Here is a 19,582-nt window from a genome sequence, read left to right as displayed (position 1 = left end):
ACAGGGGGCGCCAGTCCCCCCAAGCCCACCCCACAGAAGAATACACACCCCCCCATTTTGATTTAGAAGCTGAAGCCTGACCCCTCAGCTCAGCAGAAATACTCCAGTGTTACTCTGTCCCTCGACGGAGGGAGATTAACTTCCAGCTTTGTTTCATTCTTGGTCTCCACCTCTGTCTGCCATGACCTACACGCAGATGGTCCTTAGCTTAACAGTCTGTGACAAAGAGTTTACAAAGAATCAGGGTCAACCCCCACCCCCCCCTGCACCCCACCCCCGCCTCAACTCTCTGTACAAAGTCAAACACCTTCTGACAAAGACGACAGATCGGAAGAGGGCAGTTTTACACAGACAAGAAGAAATTAAGAAATGTTGGTCTTAGGATGGGGGAAGGAGTTATTTGTCGGGAGATTAAAAAGATTAAATAGAAAAGGTACAGAAACACTGTACAGCAATTCATAAATTAAAAGGGCAGTAAGAGTGTTCATAGTAGTAGAAGAAGTAATAGTAGTAGTACTAGTAGTAGTAATAATAGTGGTAGCGGTAGTAATAGTAGTGGTAGTACTAATAGTAGTAGTAATAGTAATATAGTAGTAGTATTATAGTAGTATAGTAGTAGTATTATAGTAGTAGTCTGCGGCCCACTTCAGTGGGAACAGGGAGGTCACTAAAGGGAGTGTTCAGACGTTTTGGGGCGAGGGTTACTGGGGTGTGGTCTTTCTCAGTAGTTTTGGCTGAAGAGGTGAGGTAGGCCTTGTCACAACGCAGATTGTGGCTTTTCAACTGGCAGGACTTTTCGAAGTTGCTCTGCTTTCAGTGGCGATGACACCTGCCACTCGGCTCAGATTTTGATGTCCTCCTGCACGCTGAGCTGCGACAGCGTCTTCTTGATACGCAGCGCCGTCAGCCGCGCTGCGCCGTTGGCGTACCAGCACTCCCGCATGATCTTCCCCATCACGCGCAGGGCCTGGAGCATGGGGGGGGGCAGGACCTTTAGGGCGCTCTGGAGGGTGTTTGTGTGTGTATGCGCATGTATGCGCGTGTATGCATATGTATGCGCGTGTATGTGCATGTATGCGTGTGTATGTGCATGTATGCGTGTGTATGTGCATGTATGCGTGTGTATGTGCGTGCGCGGCTCCCCGACCTCGTAACTCTGCCACCAGTTGGGCACGTTGGGTCGGAGCTTCTGCTCACACACCACCTTCCTCATGTCTTCAATGGAGGGGTCAGAGGGTACCAGGTCATAGTAGGGCAGCTGGTACTCCTCATGGATACCTGGGAACACCCCCAACTCCTGATCAGCAAGTCATCCACCCGCAGCATATTACACATACACTCAAAGTGATACACTGCACCCTGACTGCATGCTCAGACACACTGTACAGTGATCAATAAATATACAGAGTTCTGCTGAACTCCTTTCACTGCCATCGATCTAATTTTCCTCTCAAGATGCAGTTTCAGTTTCCTGTTGTCTTTTTTTACCCCCATCTCATATTCACCATGTTCATCCCTCTTGCTCTAACATTTCTTCCCCCATCACTGTGTGATGAATACTGCCCCCCCCATCCCATAGAGCCCCACATGGCTAGGCCTTACCCCCCGCGTTGCAGCGACGTGCGATCTCCCAGTACACCAGGCCCAGGGCATAGATGTCGGCGCACTTGAAGGAGTCAAAGTGCCTGGTGTTGATGGTCTCGTCCAGAACCTCGGGGGCCATGTACCTGCAGCACACAGAGCAGGTCCAGAAGTGGTTCTGACCACAGGTCAAGGGTGGGACTTGGCCCAAACCAGGGATGGGCAATCTTATCCAGAAAAGGCAGTGGTGTATGCTGGTTGTTGCTGTGACTCCATTATTAGATTAGCAACTAAAGGGGTGATTGGGTTGCCCTAAAGGTTATTCCAAAAACCAGCACACACAATGGCCCTTCGCGGATAAGACTGCCCACCTCTGGCCCAGATGGTACCTCTTGGTGCCCACGCGCTGGTTGGGCGCGATGTCTATCGTGTCGGTGACCGACTCGTGGCGGACGGCCAGGCCCAGGTCCGCGATAGCGCACGTGCAGTTTTTCTTCACCAAGATATTCTTGGACTTGAGGTCACGGTGGGCAATGCCTGGCTTCCCTGGAGAAGGAGAGAAAGAGAAAGAGGTGAAGAGAGAGAAAGAAGGGGGACAGAGGTGGAAGGGGACAGAGGTGACAGCGTCAGGCAAAAGTGAGAAGAGTTCAGGGTGGAGGGGCAGCACAAAGCCTCTCTACACAATGTGTGTCATTCCTGTCCTACATCCCAGACATGAGCGTCCCTCACACACCACTGAAGAACATCTCCATAAATAAGGGTGATGACTAATTAAACACAGGAATAAACATTCACTAATGTATCCAAAGGCATTCTTTTACAGTAGGTAGGTGAATAAAAGGGATTCTGTCACTTTAAAACAAGTACAGGGAGGAGATCTGCAGCACTGATAATACACAGTATTGACGGAGCCTTCAGCGGGCGGGAATCCTGCAAACTCATGCCAGCTCTCTCCATGTAAATCACCTTGCAATTCATCACATCCAGTCTCACAAACTGCTTCGATCTCAGCTTGACACAGGACTCAGGTCCTTGGTTCTTTTTAACTATGTTGGGTATCTGGGATCTACAAGGTTATGTGGCTCCTGGGTCCTAAAGCCCGCTGGATATAGACCCCACACTCTCACCCTGGGTGCCCAGGATCTCCATGTGCAGGTGGGCCAGGCCGCTGGCAGCCGACAGGGCCAGCTTAATCATCCCCTCGATGGTGACCGAGTAGCGGTTCAGGTAGTCGAACAAGGAGCCGTGCTCGTGGTAATCGGACACCAGCCACAGCTGGGTCCAGGTGCCATTATCTGTGGAGGGGCAGAGCGGAGAAGCGACTCAGCCAGCAGGTGGTGAAGGATTCCAGACTCACATCCCATGAAGGAACCAGCTGTTGTACCCTTGAAATGACTGGTCTGAAATAATCACGGCTTTAAATAAAACACATCCGGGACAGACTGGGAGCAGAGCCAGAGTGTTTATTTCCGCTATTAACGATACGGACTCTGGTTTGTGATTGGTGCATTTACCCTTGTTGTCAGCGGCGATGAAGCCCAGGATGTTCTCGTGCCTCAGCATGATGGTCTGGTAGATCTCGGCCTCACGAAACCAGGAACGTTCCTCACGGGACGAGAAGATCTTGACGGCCACGTCGCCGCCGCGCCACTTGCCCCGCCACACCTCGCCGAAGCGTCCCTTCCCGATGATCTCCTGCAGCACGATGGTCCGCGCCACAGTCCGCTGGACAAAGAGGGGCAGCCCTGAAGTGGAAGGGGGGGGGGACACCACACCTCAGGGCTGGGGCCGTGCACCCGGGGCCCAGCAGGATAGGAGCCGGGGGTGGAAAGATGGCCAGCGAGCAGACGTAGACTCACCGGAGCCAGAACCGGAAGTGGACAGGTCGAAGATGAGGTCCTGCAGGGTCTTGTCCTTGGCCAGGTACAGGTGGTCACAGGAGGGGTCCTCCACGCCCAGCCGCTGCCGGTGGCTGTAGGCGCGCTGGTGGTGCTGGAACAGAAAGACGCCCACGACGAGAAGCAGGCACAGCAGGAAGACGGGGCCCGCGATGACTGCCACCAGCTCCACGGGGCCCCAGGAGGCCCCCGGGCCCGGGTCCTCGCCTGGCTTCGCTGTGACTGAGGATGGGGGTGGGGGTGGGCGGATGTTAACAGGTTAACATGCTGGTGAAGTAAACATGCTTTCAAAAGACCATGAGGTCCATCCCAGAAGCCACTTCACACCTGAACGGCTCCACTGCTCAGCTAATTAGTTCGATTATTCTTATGGTTTTACTGGTTTGTTTCCTTGAATGAAGGACTCATCCAGCTGTTGACCAATCAGCTGTCTGACCAATCAGCACACAGCAAGAACTCAGTGCTTAAGTGAAACCCAGGTACTGTTAATTGAAATGATAGCTCTCAAACTCCGTCCCCTCTGACATGGATTATGTGACCGCCCGACCTGAAGGGGTCACTATTAAAATTTGCTGAGCAGAACGTATACAGAAACACAGGGCAGATCAGTAAATGGATTTAGGAAAATTCTTTTTAGAATGTAGAACCAGCTATGCGGTGGGGGAACGGCGGGTACAGCGCGTCTCACCGGATGGGACCTTGAGGTCGACGCTGTTGCAGTAGTCGGTGTAGCAGCAGTGTGTGTTGAGCAGCCCCTCGGCGCTCAGGCAGTAGAACGGCTGCCCTGGGGGCACCAGCTTCTCGCGCGTGATGCAGATGCGAATGTGGTGCTCCTGGCCCTCGATAAAAGACGTAGACGCCATGCAGGCCCCATCGGTCACGCACTGGTAGCCCGTCTTCTCACACTCCGTGCAGTTGCATCTCAGGGCTGTTGGCGAAGATGGAAAAAGCTCAGCGGCAGGGCCGAAGTGGGGGGGCGATGAGGACAAGGAAACAGAAGAAGAGGAGGAGCATCGGTGCCACCCCATCTCCACCCAGACAGCAGCCGGGGGGGGGGGGGGGAGGGGGGGGGGACGAGGAGCCCGGCAGCGATGTGTCGGAACATAACACAGCCTTTGTTTGCTCAGAATGGAAACGCCTCACGCTGCTCCCCAAGCCTGCCCTCCCCCTAATTCGGGAATCACTTAACGACCAGAAGATGGAGAATATCTGACCCACACTCACTGCCAATGAATGAAAAAAGGAAAAAAAGAAAAAGAAGTCACGTGTGAATATCCACGTCGCCATTATATATGACAAATGAACAGCAGTGGAGCTTGTAAACCAATTACACAGCACTCGGGAGGCAGCGGTACCATCTCATTAAGCACCTCCCCACTGCAGAAGCCAGTCCGCTCCAGTAGAGGAGCACATTCATTTTCAATGGTTAATGGCTGACCTCATCCACACCTCCCCCCCGACTCTGATTATCCGAGGGCCTAAGGATTTAGCAGAAATACGGTAGCCTCTAACTATGGGTCATACTGATGTATGGATCAGTAAGCTAATAATAGGGTTAATATGGGAACAGGTTTAAAAGACTTCAAAGCCTTTTACATTTGTGAACAGAAATGCCAGGTTCACACCAAAAGGGATCCTGTGTGCTAGAAAAGAACTGCATAATAGAGAAGGCAATAAAGCTGTAATTTGGTGTTGAAAACAAAGTGACTGAGTACAAGTAATAATTGCACAGAGTAGGTGCCAATATAAGTGCATAAATGTCCAGCAGAGGGCGCTCACAGTCACTCACAGTGTGTGACAGGGTTTGTTTACGCAATAAGTAACAGCAGCCAGAGGAGAAACTCTGTCGCATGGTTTACTAAACAGATACCAAGCAGATGAACCTGAGACATGCCAATCTGGGCGTGTCAAACAGCATTTCATCACATCGGGATAAACACATCTACAGTAGGTGGGCTTGCCATCGCAGGAATATAAAAGGCCAGGATTTTGTTTCAACCAACCAGTTGAGTCTAAAGAGTCACAGAGTCCTCAACTGGTTGGCTGAAACAAAATTTTGGTCTGGATTTTTACTTTCCGGACCTAAACGCTCCACCCCTGCCCCTAACCCTAACCCTAACCCCTGAACGCTCACTTCTCGGATGCATGTTTAGGGGATGCTCGCGTACTGCTATACTTCTGTATGCGAAGGGTCATCATTTTGGATCATGTGACCATGGGGTCTTAGTTCTCACGCTTCCAGGCCAATGTCAGGTGCTACAATAAAACCCTAAAATCCCCAGAGCTTCTGTGCTTAGAGTCCAGGAGGCAACAGGTAACATGCAGAGCATTCAGGTCGGGAAATACAGACGCTCCTGCTCCCCTGCCCCCCCTCTCAGCACCTAAACATCTCTGACCCAATCAAAACCTCTATTCATTCCCCTTGGTTATTGCAAAACGCACATGTAGTCACCCACGTTCAGATTCCCACAGTACGGAGGTTACACATACTAAGCAGAGTCAGCCATTATCATTTCCTTTGTGACATCGCAGACAAACGTGTAAAAAATTCTGATTCTTTCCAAGTGATTAGAGTGGTAAAATGACTAATTTATAAGGTCACCTTCTCAGAACAGCAGAAGACTGGCCCGAGATCAGCACAACTTTTGCGGAAGGAACTTCCTGCTGATTAAAATGGTGACAAGGCTTTGACAAAACCACGCGTGGTCGCCCTGATAAAATCCCTTCTGTAATCCCCCTCCGAGCAATAAAGGTAATGAATGCGCAGACGCTGCCCCCTTCTACATTTTCATTTATCACCCCGCCTGCCAGGTTCTGCTGCCAGACTCCTAGGCCCACTTTTCCGGGAGAGAATGGAGAAGCACAGCATCCACGTGAGGCATTCTCCATTATCCTGACAACTCATGTTAGGAAACCTGCTGGACTTGAAAACCAAAAATATGGCGTATGACTGCGTCCGGACACGCTGTACTCCCCGCCCTGCCATTTCTACATTTCCCACATTTATCTTCTTCTGGGTCAGGGCTGCAGATAAAAACATTTTACTTTCCCTTATTTTTACTTGATGTGAAAAGTCCCTATCTACAGGTGTGAAGTTTTACTCCGAAATAACTATGGTCAGCCATTAGAGACAGTTTTAGGGCAAAGCTCTGGAAAGGACACCTCTAGATAACTTTACACAGCTTTTTAAAGGCATCTGCAACAGTCAACAGGAATACCTCAAGATCCTAAAAAAAATAACGTTTGTACAGCCGTTTTGGAAGGGTTACAGGTTAGTTCCAGTCATGAGTGACTCAAATAAAGTCAGAATTTTATAGGATATCATAGAAACACTTTCCAAGACCAATGTGACAAAGCATCCAGTGAGTAATAAAGAACCTAACAGCTACAACCAAGGACCGCAACCTTTGCTTGGGGGAGGCTGAAGTTCATGATTCCACCGTCAGAAACACTGTGGACAGAACAGGTTTTCTCCTCGACTCTGTCTTGCTGCTGAACAGAGGATTCAGCTCAAACTCTTTGCCAGTCACCCGAAGTTCCACAGAACATTAAGTCAGCAGGAAGAAGATCATGCAACCATCCAAAACTCATACACACGTCTACTTTGGAATGGCTAAAAGACATTGGTTTAGGTATGAGCCTTGACTAGGACAAACCACGTGGATGTGGCATGATATGAAACAAGCGGATTTTATCGATAAACCAACACGTCCCAGAAGTGAAGGAGATCAACATTGTTCAAACTCTTCCACTGCTCAGAGAGACTGAGCAAGAACTACAGAAAGTTTTAGAGTAATTTCAAAAGTGATGTTTTCAGCCCAGTGTAATAGGGTTAATGCTTTTCCTCAAATGGCGTTTCACACATCCTATAAAATCACAGAAATACATAAAAGAAAGTTTGTTCACTTGGGTTCCCTTTATGTCTAATATTCAGTCTTGGCTGAAGATCAGATAACATTCAGTGTCAAGAAGAAACAAAGACGACCATCACCCAGGGGGCGGATATGCTTTCATGGTACAGTAAGCCGCACAAAACATCATGAAGTTCAAAACCCAGGGGTGAGGGGGTGTCTTCTTATTACAGCACCAGTCGGCTGTCTCTTCTAGCCAACATTCAGCAGTTGTTCGATAAAACGATGGCCACAGAACTCCTGTACAATACCTCACAAAAGCTTCATGAATAGTAGGACAGCCATGCTAAGGCAAACACTCCAGAAATGCACACAATTATACCCCTTTCCAAACACACACCCTACATTTTCATTAAGTTAGCATAAAACGAAAAGCGTAACATAAGGACAAAGACCTAGGCAGAGGAGTTCTGCCCTTGGGGGACGATCCTCGCCTGAAGCGGAGAGGTGCCTCACAAAAGGGAGTGAACCATGGGATTCAATCCATCTCAAGCAAGTGAGATCTTCAAATCCATAAACAAATGTGCATCCAAACCAAAAGACACCAGCAGGTAATGTTTACACTGCAAAACATTCTGCTGGTAAGACACAGACGTTCTGCACACAATACCTAATACATAACAAGGCACATCACATTTTTGTGAACTTAACTATGGAGCAAACCAAAGGAACACAGTGAGGATTCCGGAGGACTGCACATTGTAAAATTTGACTGATGGACTTTTGACTTCATAGAGATGAATACTGACTCATACCGATTCCCGTCCCGATATGAAATTCAGTTCTGACAGAATGCCAAATACGGTATGAGGCATGTCCTCCGTTTGACGTCAATTCTGCATTCTTTAAATATGAAATCATCCCTTAGAATTAAAAACTCTATGATCAATTTAAATTCCACAACGAGAAGTTTCCTGTGAGAATTTCTTTCCACAAAATCCACCAGAACATGACACAGCCTCCCAGGTTTAGTCAGACATCCCCATCAAGCTTAAAATTTTGCTCTTTAAAACCTTTCAAATATGATGATTGTGATAAACACATGGAGCAGGATCACTTCAATGTCAAAGACCTGTTCCTAGTAGTACGGGAAAGGGGCGGGGCCATCCTGACTGGGTAGTACGATAAAGGGGCGGGGCCATCCTGACTGGATAGTACGGTAAAGGGGCGGGGCCATCCTCACTGGATAGTGCGATAAAGGGGCGGGGCCATCCTGACTGGATAGTAGGATAAAGGGGCGGGGCCATCCTGACTGGATAGTAGGATAAAGGGGCAGGGCCATCCTGACTGCGTAGTAGGGAAAGGGCGGGTCCATCCTGACTGGGTAGTAGGGAAAAGGGCGGGTCCATCCTGACTGGATAGTAGGGAAAAGGGCAGGTCCATCCTGACTGGATAGTAGGGAAAAGGGCGGGTCCATCCTGACTGGGTAGTAGGGAAAAGGGCGGGTCCATCCTGACTGGGTAGTAGGGAAAAGGGCGGGGCCATCCTGACTGGGTAGTAGGGAAAAGGGCGGGTCCATCCTGACTGGGTAGTAGGGAAAAGGGCGGGTCCATCCTGACTGGGTAGTACGATAAAGGGGCGGGGCCATCCTGACTGGATAGTAGGATAAAGGGGCGGGGCCATCCTGACTGCATAGTAGGATAAAGGGGCAGGGCCATCCTGACTGCGTAGTAGGGAAAGGGCGGGTCCATCCTGACTGGGTAGTAGGGAAAAGGGCGGGTCCATCCTGACTGGATAGTAGGGAAAAGGGCGGGGCCATCCTGACTGGATAGTAGGGAAAAGGGCGGGGCCATCCTGACTGGGTAGTAGGGAAAAGGGCGGGTCCATCCTGACTGGGTAGTAGGGAAAAGGGCGGGGCCATCCTGACTGGGTAGTAGGGAAAAGGGCGGGTCCATCCTGACTGGGTAGTAGGGAAAAGGGCAGGTCCATCCTGACTGGGTAGTAGGGAAAAGGGCGGGTCCATCCTGACTGGGTAGTAGGGAAAAGGGCGGGTCCATCCTGACTGGGTAGTAGGGAAAAGGGCGGGTCCATCCTGACTGGGTAGTAGGGAAAAGGGCGGGGCCATCCTGACTGGGTAGTAGGGAAAAGGGCGGGTCCATCCTGACTGGGTAGTAGGGAAAAGGGCAGGTCCATCCTGACTGGGTAGTAGGGAAAAGGGCGGGTCCATCCTGACTGGGTAGTAGGGAAAAGGGCAGGTCCATCCTGACTGCACGGAGCCAAACCACTTTCCCAAAAGGTCCCCGATAATACTGTATAACATGGAGAGACCTCATCACCCCCTGTAATTTCAATCCCAACCTACCTACAAAAAGTGAAAGCCTGCTGCCATTAGATTTTCTTTTTAAGTTTTGCACTCCCCTCACTTGCGGTGTTCCGCAAGGTTCACATATTGGTCAATCCCCCCCCCCCCCCCATTTGCCAAAGGTGTGAATTACATCACATCCATTTTGTCAGTTCACTGTTGTATTTTAATTTATACAAAAGTGACTCTTTAAAACGTTTGCACTGCACTATTTTCGAAACCTCACAGACTGACTACCCATTTCCCCGCAAATGAGCTTTAATTCAGATTTCGGAACTAATAATTACTGAACTCCAATGAGTTTCTCTCTCAGTAAGATTAGCAGGAAACTGAGCAATTTAGCTATGATGCAGTAGCTCAACATTCTTAATCATTAATATCATAACTATTGAGTAGATTAAGCTGGCATCTTTCTGCTGTGATTCCTAGATATATTCACTCACACAAACTGATAATGTTCCTAAGAAACTGGACTCCGCTCTTTGCCACCCCCTGCTTTCCACAGCACTTTGTGGGGGGCATGTTCTAGGATTCCATCCTTCACACAGTTTAAACTAAGCTTGGAGAATGTCGTTTTGTTCCAACTCCAGCGCTGAGTCATGCCCAGTACCTCACAGTGATCTGCATTTAATCAGAGACTGGTGACCAGAGGGGTCCAGCTCCAGGTTCCTGATGAAATTCTGATTATGTAAAAAAAAAAACGTATCACATATTAGCAAGACATCCGAACAGCCAAGCGAACTTCGAAGGACGTAAATCACATGACACAGCTCACATTAATGAGCTACATGGTCAGAAGCCCCACAGATGGAGGATAAGAGTCATAAAACGAGCATTTTCATACCCCCCCCCCCAAAAGCAGATTTAAACGGTGAGAAGAAAGTGTCAAAGTGTAAGCAGGCCACCTCTGAAGGGGGTCTAAATTCACTGAAGTCAGAGACAGTTCACAATCATCCCTTACATGACAGACGTGTTACATGACAGACGTGTTACATGACAGACGTGTTACATGACAGACGTGTTACATGACAGACGTGTTACAGCACCGGCATCACCGAGGCGACCAGGCAGATTCACCACAGCTCCTCCACATCTCCATTCCGTCCCGGGAAGATGTGTATGATTCGTGCCCAACTGGCTGCCCAGCAGGAATCAGAAAAGCCCCGATTTGATGTTGTGGGGGGGGGGGGGGGGTTAGGTGGGCTGGCTACACACGGCTCCACCTTCCTTTGTGCCTACGGTGTCCGGTGTCTATCACTGCGTACAGGGAGACGGTGTTCCTCCCCAGGATGAGAAAAATCGGTACGACTGGTGCAGGTTCCCGTGGCTCACGAGCAGTATGTGGTTTTAGAAATGGACTCTACTTGGGTCCACGTGCTCCCAACGGGATCATGCTGCAGAGATAAAGCATGTGTGCATGCGTGTGTGTGTGTGTGTGTGTGTGTGTGTGTGTGTGTGAGGGGGGTAACTCACTGTATTTAAGTACCAGCTGCCCTACCCTACTGAAAGGAGGGGGTAAGTGAGAGTGTTCCTGCACAGGTTCCCAGGTACCACTGGAACCAGTTGAGACCACAACCATACAATGTGAATTTTGTCATACTACAGACATTGGGTGGTGGTTGGTGTGAATCCTCTATAGAAAAGTTCTTTTTAAAACAGAAAATGACCAAATGTACCATGTGACTTTCACCAGAACATCAAGTCTGCTTGAGGTAAGTCAAGCACTGAGAAACTAAAATAGCCACAGTATCAAATAAGCAGAGCGAAGGAAAAGAAAAACAAACTTATCCGACCCTCCTTTTCAGCCCCCAACTTTTCCATGGTCAGGTGACACATAGCTGGCTGTGCAGAAGCCTGATTTGTTCATTTAACAAGGTCCCATAGTGACATCATGGCTCGTAAAGTTCGCCCCTTTGAAGCATATTTTTTTTTGTTGTCGTCTAAATTTCCACATGAAAACTTGAGTGTCACCAGATCTGATGTCTGTCAAAGGCCTCTTATCCCAGGCTGTGAAAGGGATTAGGGCTTTAAAATGACATTAAATAGACGCCTGCTCTGCGGCACATCAGGCTCCCGCAGGCAATTAACAAAAAGTGTGTGTGTGCTGTGTATATGAGTGTGTGCGTGTGTATATGAGTGTGTACTGTGTGCGTGTGCTGTGAGCGTGTACTGTGTGCGTGTACTGTGTGCTGTGTGCGTGTGCTGTGAGCGTGTACTGTGTGCGTGTGCGTGCTGTGTATGAGTGTGTGCGTGTGCTGTGTGTGCGTGTGCTGTGTGTGCGTGTGCTGTGTGTGCGTGTGCTGTGTGTGCGTGTGCTGTGAGTGTGTATGAGTGTGTGCGTGTGCTGTGAGTGTGTATGAGTGTGTGCGTGTGCTGTGAGTGTGTATGAGTGTGTGCGTGTGCTGTGAGTGTGTATGTACTGTGTGCGTGTGTGCATGTGCTGTGTATGCATGTGCTGTGTATGAGTGTGTGTGTGCTGTGTGTGAGTGTGTGCTGTGTATGAGTGTGTGTGTGTGTGTGTATGAGTGTGTGAGTGTGTGTGTGCTGTGTATGAGTGTGTGTGTGTGTGTGTGAGAGTGTGTGAGAGTGTGTGAGTGTGTGTGTATGAGTGTGTGCGTGTGCTGTGAGTGTGTATGAGTGTGTGCGTGTGCTGTGAGTGTGTATGTACTGTGTGCGTGTGTGCATGTGCTGTGTATGCATGTGCTGTGTATGAGTGTGTGTGTGCTGTGTGTGAGTGTGTGCTGTGTATGAGTGTGTGTGTGTGTGTGTGAGAGTGTGTGAGTGTGTGTGCTGTGTGTGTGCTGTGTGTGAGTGTGTGCTGTGTGTGTGCTGAGTGTGTGCTGTGTGTGTGCTGAGTGTGTGCTGAGTGTGTGCTGTGTGTGTGCTGTGTGTGTGCTGTGTGTGAGTATGTGCTGTGTGTGTGCTGTGTGTGAGTATGTGCTGTGTGTGTGCTGTGTGTGTGCTGTGTGTGTGCTGTGTGTGTGCTGTGTGTGTGCGGATTCGCAGAGCGCCCGGATGGCCGCTGCCCTCCACCAGCACAGGTATGCTGCCCATGAATGAAATCCTGGCCTCTGGCACAAAGTGTGGGTCGAAAATACATGTTTGGGGGGGAGGGGGTGCACTTCAGCGCCGTCATCCCAGATGAGGCCTGAAATTAGATCCAGGCAGCATCTAGACATCGAGCCGTCAAAGACAGGCAGACGCCAGTAGATGGGGGCGAGGAATGAATATAAAGAAAAATCTCTGGCAACTGCCCCCACTCTCCTATACAGATCAATGCTGGGGGGGGGGCAAGCCCACCACCCCATCAGCTGCATCACTAACTACACTGATGAGAGTGCAGCGCCCGGGGCCCCGTTTACGCCCAAGCGGCACTCTTCTCGTCATCACCTCCAACACCGGAGCAGCTCCTAGTCCTACAGCCAAACCTTCACCTCTCTCACGCCCCCACCTCCCATAGCCCCCACCTCCCATAGCCCCCACCTCCCCAAAAACTGGAATGTTTATTTGTAATTCAGTGACATACAGTATAGAAATACAAGATCTGTTGTTCGGGGAAGGGAAAGGTGGGGTTGGGATGGAAGGTTGTGTTATATTCACACTGGAAGCTACACAGCTACACCCAGCCCCAAGTGGCCGAGAACACTGGGAGATTCGGCTTCCCAGTGACAAAACTGCCAGCATGAGGTCTACATCACACTGTAGGGCAGTCTGCAGTAGACTGTCTGCTCCTCCCTGATCTGAAGGTTCCCTTATTCCAGTGAGGTGTAACCAGCAGTTCATTACTCCTGAACTCACTGCTACTCTCTGCACCCAAAGAACGAAAAGTTGAGGAAAGTCAGCATGTCCACATGTCAGAACAAAACTTGAGCCCTTTCTGCAGGAAATGCAGGCTCCCTTTGTGGACCCCCCCTAAAAGTGTCTGAAGATTATTCGGGGAGGTGACCCTCTGCATATCCCAGGAATGCAAGAAGCACACATACACTCCACCTGGCTCTGATCCTTGGGCAGATGCGTGCAATGACATCACCACTTCGTTAGAGCCGTCCGGTTTGGGGGGGATGGCAAAGTCCATTTCGATGACAGGGCGCAGACCCAGTGTGGCGCAGACCTCGCTGACACAGCCCTGGGGAGCCAAACGACCCACCTGGCCTTTACGGCGACAGATGGGCCCGCAGCCAGACACGCCCCCCCCACACACCCCCGCCGGGCCCCTCACCGCCTGCCGTACAAACATCCACCACCGACCGTCTCACCCAAAGACGGCAAAACTCGCCAGAGAGGAACGTGTCGGTGCCTGCCTGTGGAACCGGAAATGCCGTCCTGAGGCGCCGCTAGACAGGAATGGCAGCGGCGACGGCGAAATGCCGTGCGGCGTGACACACCGGAAAAACCGGCTCCCGTCAGGGCGACGCGCGGAGCGGCGCCGTCTGACCTACAGGGGAACCACGCACTCCGGTCGGAAGAGGCCGAGCCAGAGCCAGCCAACTGCAAGCGTGGCCCAGGAGAGCCGACTGCCCCCAACTCCAGACTGAAGAGACCGGGAGTGGAGGCCATCTGCAGCACAAGCGCTCATGGGGATCCGAGTCCCCGGTCACAGTCACACCTGCAGCAGTTTGCACAGGAGAACATGTATACCAGCAGGTCTGCTGTGGAAACGCAACACGGAGAAGCCGGCCAAGATCACAGGCCCAAGGCTGAACCTCATACCTGTCACATGATCACCTAACGCGCACGATGGTTAATTCACAATGATTTACGATCAGCTCATAAATACTTAAATACATGTCCTGACAGGGATAATGGGGAGACGTGCACTGAGGCGGGGGGGGGGGGGGGGGGGGGCACGCACACACAAGCAAAATCCATGTACTCGTATGTTTTATATGGGTGGAACTCTAATCTCAACCCTAACCCCCACCCAGCCCAAGCCTTAACCACAAGTAATCAAACTAAATACAAGACTGTTTGGCATTTTTACTTTTTTGATTGTGATCACAGATTTTTCTAAAACTGGGGTTATCCTTGTGGGGACCAAAAATGTTAGGTAAAAAGTTACAAATCTTTATCACAATGTAATAATGACAAACATACATGCGCGTGTGTGTACAGACACAGAGACACACAGACACACAGACAGACACAGACAGAGACACAGAGACACAGAGACACAGAGACACAGAGACACAGACACACAGACACACAGACACACAGACAGACACACAGAGACACACAGAGACACACAGACAGACACAGACACAGACACACAGACCAAAGGGACGAGGCCCAGCTATCCAGACAAACAGCGGCAGTAGCTGAAGAAAGGTCACGTGACAGTGGGCGGAGCCTGAACTTCCAGACATAGGCATGGTGGTGGAGGCTGGGCAGAAAGGGGGGCGGGGCCTGGCAAATGTACACTGCAGGTATTGTTCCATGACAGTTCAGACAGGTCTACACCAGGTGGGGAGGGGGCAGCTTCTGCAGGAGACACTCAGAGACCAACCGCAGACCAGCCGATCCATCCGACTCCCACCAGCATGACTCTGGTCATATGCAGACCCAGATCACAGCAAGACGAGTCAGACGGGCAATGGTAGCGTCAGGGGGGCCGTGTCACAGGGGGGCCGTGTCCTAGGGGGGGCCGTGTCACTGTCGGTCACGGACGCCTGCCGGGTCTAATCGCACCAAATGATGCCAATCGGGGCTCCGCCCCCCCATCCCATCCCACCGGAACTGAGAACGAAAACAAAGGTGGCCAGAGCTCGTTCGACGCTTGGATACGGAGCTGAGGAGGGATTCGCAGTGGGCCCTCAGACACGGAAGCGCGAATGACAGGCATAAATGGGGTCAGGAACTGGGCCAGTACAGACGGCGAGCAGTACAGACAGAATTCAGCGAATCACATCAAGCCCTCTCAGCATCGAGCAGTGAAGCTCACACACAGAATAAAGACTTATTTCAGCGCAGCCCCAATGCCACAGCAATTCACCTAAGAACCACAAGGAGTTAAAGCAGATTCCTACTTTCCTAATACCAAGTAATACAGTGACTAGCGTTGAGTTACATATTTAACACATCAACAACCACAACAACTTAAATTTTAAAAAATGATTAATGTTATAAGCATTAAAGCAAAATGAACGAAAAGTTCTCGGCATCCAAAAATGACTCGGAAATCTGACCTAAATAGGAAAACTGTGCTCCCCCCACCACCAATGTTGAACTATGATTACTGCACTTTCTAGAAATTTCTGAATATTTGCTGTAGCGTTTCAGGACCCTCGTTCAAGGGTCCGATAGCCCCCCCTCCCCCCCAAGGCACAGAGCAGCCGCCTCTGCAATTTAACCCCAGAGCACAAAGACACAGTGGTATTATGTGAACCTTAGACAGGAGGACAGCCCAGGCCTGCCGCGTCCCCAGGCCTGCCGCGCCCCCAGGCCTGCCGCGCCCCCAGGCCTGCCGCGCCCCCAGGCCTGCCGCGTCCGGAGGCTCTGTGGTCTAACCACCGTGGCATTTTGGTTTTGTCATTTGCTCATGCTGTGCTGCAAAACTGTACCTATTCAGTGTGTATTTTGGCAGCCATGATAAGAAAAGCCTGATAATGCGATGCCCCCGTTACCCAAGTGTCGAGAAATGCTCGCTTAATGAGTCCTTTATCGCCGAAAGGAACACACGAGGAAGAGCGCAAGTTAAGATGTTTGGGAATCAAAGCGTGTTATCTCCCCAGCACGAAACGTCACCCGGCCCAGCGTTACGGCAGAGGGGGAAATGTCAGTGTCTGGCCGGCCTCCGCATTCGGAAGCAGAGACCAGCCAGGCTATGAATGGGATGATGTTCACACTGGCTGCCGGAACAGGGTAGGCGTGCGGCCCACCTCCCAGGCAGACCACCTCCCAGGCAGACCACCTCCCAGGCAGACCACCTCCCAGGCAGACCACCTCCCAGGCAGACTCGCTCTGACCCGTCCGTCTACGCTGACAGGACGGCCTCCTGCTGCCATGTGCCTGGCCTCGCATCACCTCCCCCCTTACAGACACCCTACCATCCATTCTCATTATTCACCTTCATTATCTTACCTTATTAACAAGCAAAACTGCCATCAATGACGTCATTACGAAAAATATTACAAAACCCAATCACTCAGCATCTAAAGCAACTCCTGTAGACTGGAATCTCTGCACCAGAATCTACTCTTTGAAGTTCAGTAGGTGCCTGAGGGTTTCTCCAGCAATAATGAAACATGAAATGATGAAGGACGTCCTCGAAAATACAATAAACTGGACAAGTCATCCAGCGGCACGATGGAAACAAGATCCTCCCAAACGGCAGATCAGCTCTGATGAGAATGATGCAGTCTTTCTTCCAGGTAAATAGCAGAAACACCAGTAATAACAATAATTATACTCAGAACATCAATAAGTATTAATATGAGGCTACAGTTAATGGTATAAAACGCAGATGCTATTGCGGTATGTGATCATATGTTTGTTACTGACACAGAAGGCAGGTCAAACAATGTCCACTGATGAACCAACTCTTACGGGTCCAGCAGGAAAGCGGCTGGCTCCTTCCCACACCAGGGCTGCTCATTTTAACTCTACACCCCCAATGAAATCCCCTCACACCTCGGTAATTATGTCTCCTGCCACCCGGGATAGGAGGTAAACTAAAACCAAACTTAGCAGTAGTTAACACCCCTGGCCTGGACAAGGTAGCCATAAGAAACCTTTAAAAGCATTTATTTAAAAAAATAATAATAATAATCCTGACCAGAAGCCGCCCCCAGCTAATCTATATTACAGGAATCCGTCTGTAGTGATTTCCTGACAGTTTCAGAGGCACAGGTCAATCTGCCGTCCAGAATAAAGCAGCCTCTCTGTACATCTCTCTACAAACATCCAAAAACTACATCACAAATAAACTCCTGATCAGGATAACAGGGTATAAAATGGATGTATGAACGCTACACATATAAAGTTCCACCAAGCTGCCTAGCAAGTGCCAACTATTCTTTAAAAAGGGTAGCACTATATAAAGAATGGTATATATAAACGATATAACGCGTACCCCAGTACGAAAACAAGCCCTAGAGATTATTAAAGGATACGGGTCGCACAAATGAGTGTCATATTTAAACAGGTCCCAAGAACTAAATTTGTGCATCCAATCATGCAAACTAATCGCGAGGATTATTGTCTGGGTAGTTTTATGTCTCATGAACGAATCTTATTCCCGGTGAAACAATTAATTTGCCCCATTATACAGAAATTCCAAAAAGGTCAATATAGTCTAGTAATTTGACCTTCCAATTGCCGGATCCTCCACAAGTGCTGGAGGGAGGCTCGGCTTGGACGCGGGACACCGGGCGCCTCCACCTGCGCAAATGCGGGGCACCGGGAGCCCAGCAGCCGCTCCGCAAGCAAGAGCCGCAGTCCGAAGACGCACATCACGCACTTGGCGCAGGGTCTTCGGCTCCAACTCCTATTGCCCACCTTCCGTCGTAATAATACAGTGTTGTTAAAGCGGACTGCCTGCCGCCGATGGCGCGGCGCTTTGAGACCGTGCGGCCGACGGCGCCGAGGGGACGGAGCCGCAAGCCATGCAGACGGCCGGGCGACCCGGGCGGCCGGCGGACCAGCCCCGCTACGCAGGCTGCTGGTAATAAATCCAAGCGCCATGTTGAGAGTCGGGAAATGCCAGATCTAGCCCCAATCCCGATCCCCCCTACGCCGCGATCGCATAAATAAATACACTGGAGCAGATCGCTCAAATGCCCCCAGGGCTGGGGGGGGAAGCAGAAAAGCCACCGGGTACCCACCGTCGCAGCTCGCCAGCGAGCCGAGTAGGATCAGCAGCTTCAGACCGGCGTATCTTTTAGCCATGTTTGAAAGATTCCCATCGCAAGGCATTAATGCATGAGAGGTACGATATTGACAAGGGAAGCGGACCGCCAGGCAGGCAGGCAGGGACGCGTTTAAAGGGATGCGCCTCTTAAAGGCGACGCGCGCCCGCTTAGCAGCATCACCTCGCTTTTTATTGTGGGGCCGTAAAAGAGAAGGACATCCAGATAATAATAATAATAATAATAATAACAACAATAATAATAATAACAATAATAATAATAATAATGATAGAGGTTTGACACAAGTGCAGGGATTTAATTTTTTTATTGAAAGTATAACTATTTGTTGTACGGAAATATTTTGTAAATAACGACTAAAAAATAAAATAAATTATTTAGGTTAAAAGATGCGATAAAAAAATGTGCAATCAATGCGTGTACGATTTTACTGTAAAGAGCATAGGTGGCATTTTTTAAAAGTTAGACAATAGAATTTTGCACCCGGTTAACTGATCTGTCTTTGTGTGACTCGTACAGTGGCCGCAGGACAGATCCTCTTTACATTTTTTATTGTATTAAGTTGCGTTGAAGAGGCACAAAGTTCATCCGATACTTTCTTCCTGCTCCACCTGACTAGACGTAAGTGCATTCACAGACCTGGGCGTGGCGGCCGTTAGGTGTGTTTATCAGAAGGGCCTGTTTGGATCCATACAGAAGAGTGTTAATCACACTCCTGAGAAAAACATCACACGTGTCCACGTTACTACATGTCAGACTTCGCTGTTTTCTCCGCCTAGTGTCCTCCCTGTCATAAGATGACATGAACTCATCCAATCTTGGTTATACAACATTATGCATAAAACTCAATAACATCCCGTGGATTGTACTCTCTTCATTGCTCCACTCTATGTTTTTCAAGTTAAACACACAAACATACAGACGCAGAACGTGAGTGGTCTTCCTACCAGATGGCTTGTTATATATTCAACATATCAAACTGATGTTATCTAGGATTTGGTTTATATTGGCATGACAAATGGAAGCGAT

The 19,582-nt window shown here is 49.9% G+C and overlaps 1 protein-coding gene across 1 annotated transcript; it reads right to left on the bottom strand.

The window, feature by feature from the left end:
• Positions 1-262: 262 nt before the first annotated feature.
• LOC125723583 (activin receptor type-1B-like) lies at positions 263-18,684 on the bottom strand. The gene is made up of 9 exons (XM_049000315.1): positions 18,512-18,684; positions 4,168-4,407; positions 3,441-3,701; positions 3,096-3,326; positions 2,709-2,876; positions 1,971-2,127; positions 1,603-1,727; positions 1,148-1,278; positions 263-967 (listed from the first exon to the last, which is right to left on the bottom strand). The coding sequence occupies exons 1-9, from the start codon at positions 18,600-18,602 to the stop codon at positions 842-844; spliced, it is 1,530 nt and encodes a 509-aa protein (XP_048856272.1). The 5' UTR covers positions 18,603-18,684; the 3' UTR covers positions 263-841.
• Between the last annotated feature and the right edge of the window lie 898 nt (positions 18,685-19,582).

Source organism: Brienomyrus brachyistius, unplaced genomic scaffold, assembly GCF_023856365.1.
Source record: "Brienomyrus brachyistius isolate T26 unplaced genomic scaffold, BBRACH_0.4 scaffold50, whole genome shotgun sequence".
Taxonomy (NCBI): Eukaryota; Metazoa; Chordata; class Actinopteri; order Osteoglossiformes; family Mormyridae; genus Brienomyrus; species Brienomyrus brachyistius.
Note: the sequence above shows the minus strand (reverse complement) of the source record. Positions and strands in the feature narration are given on the sequence as shown.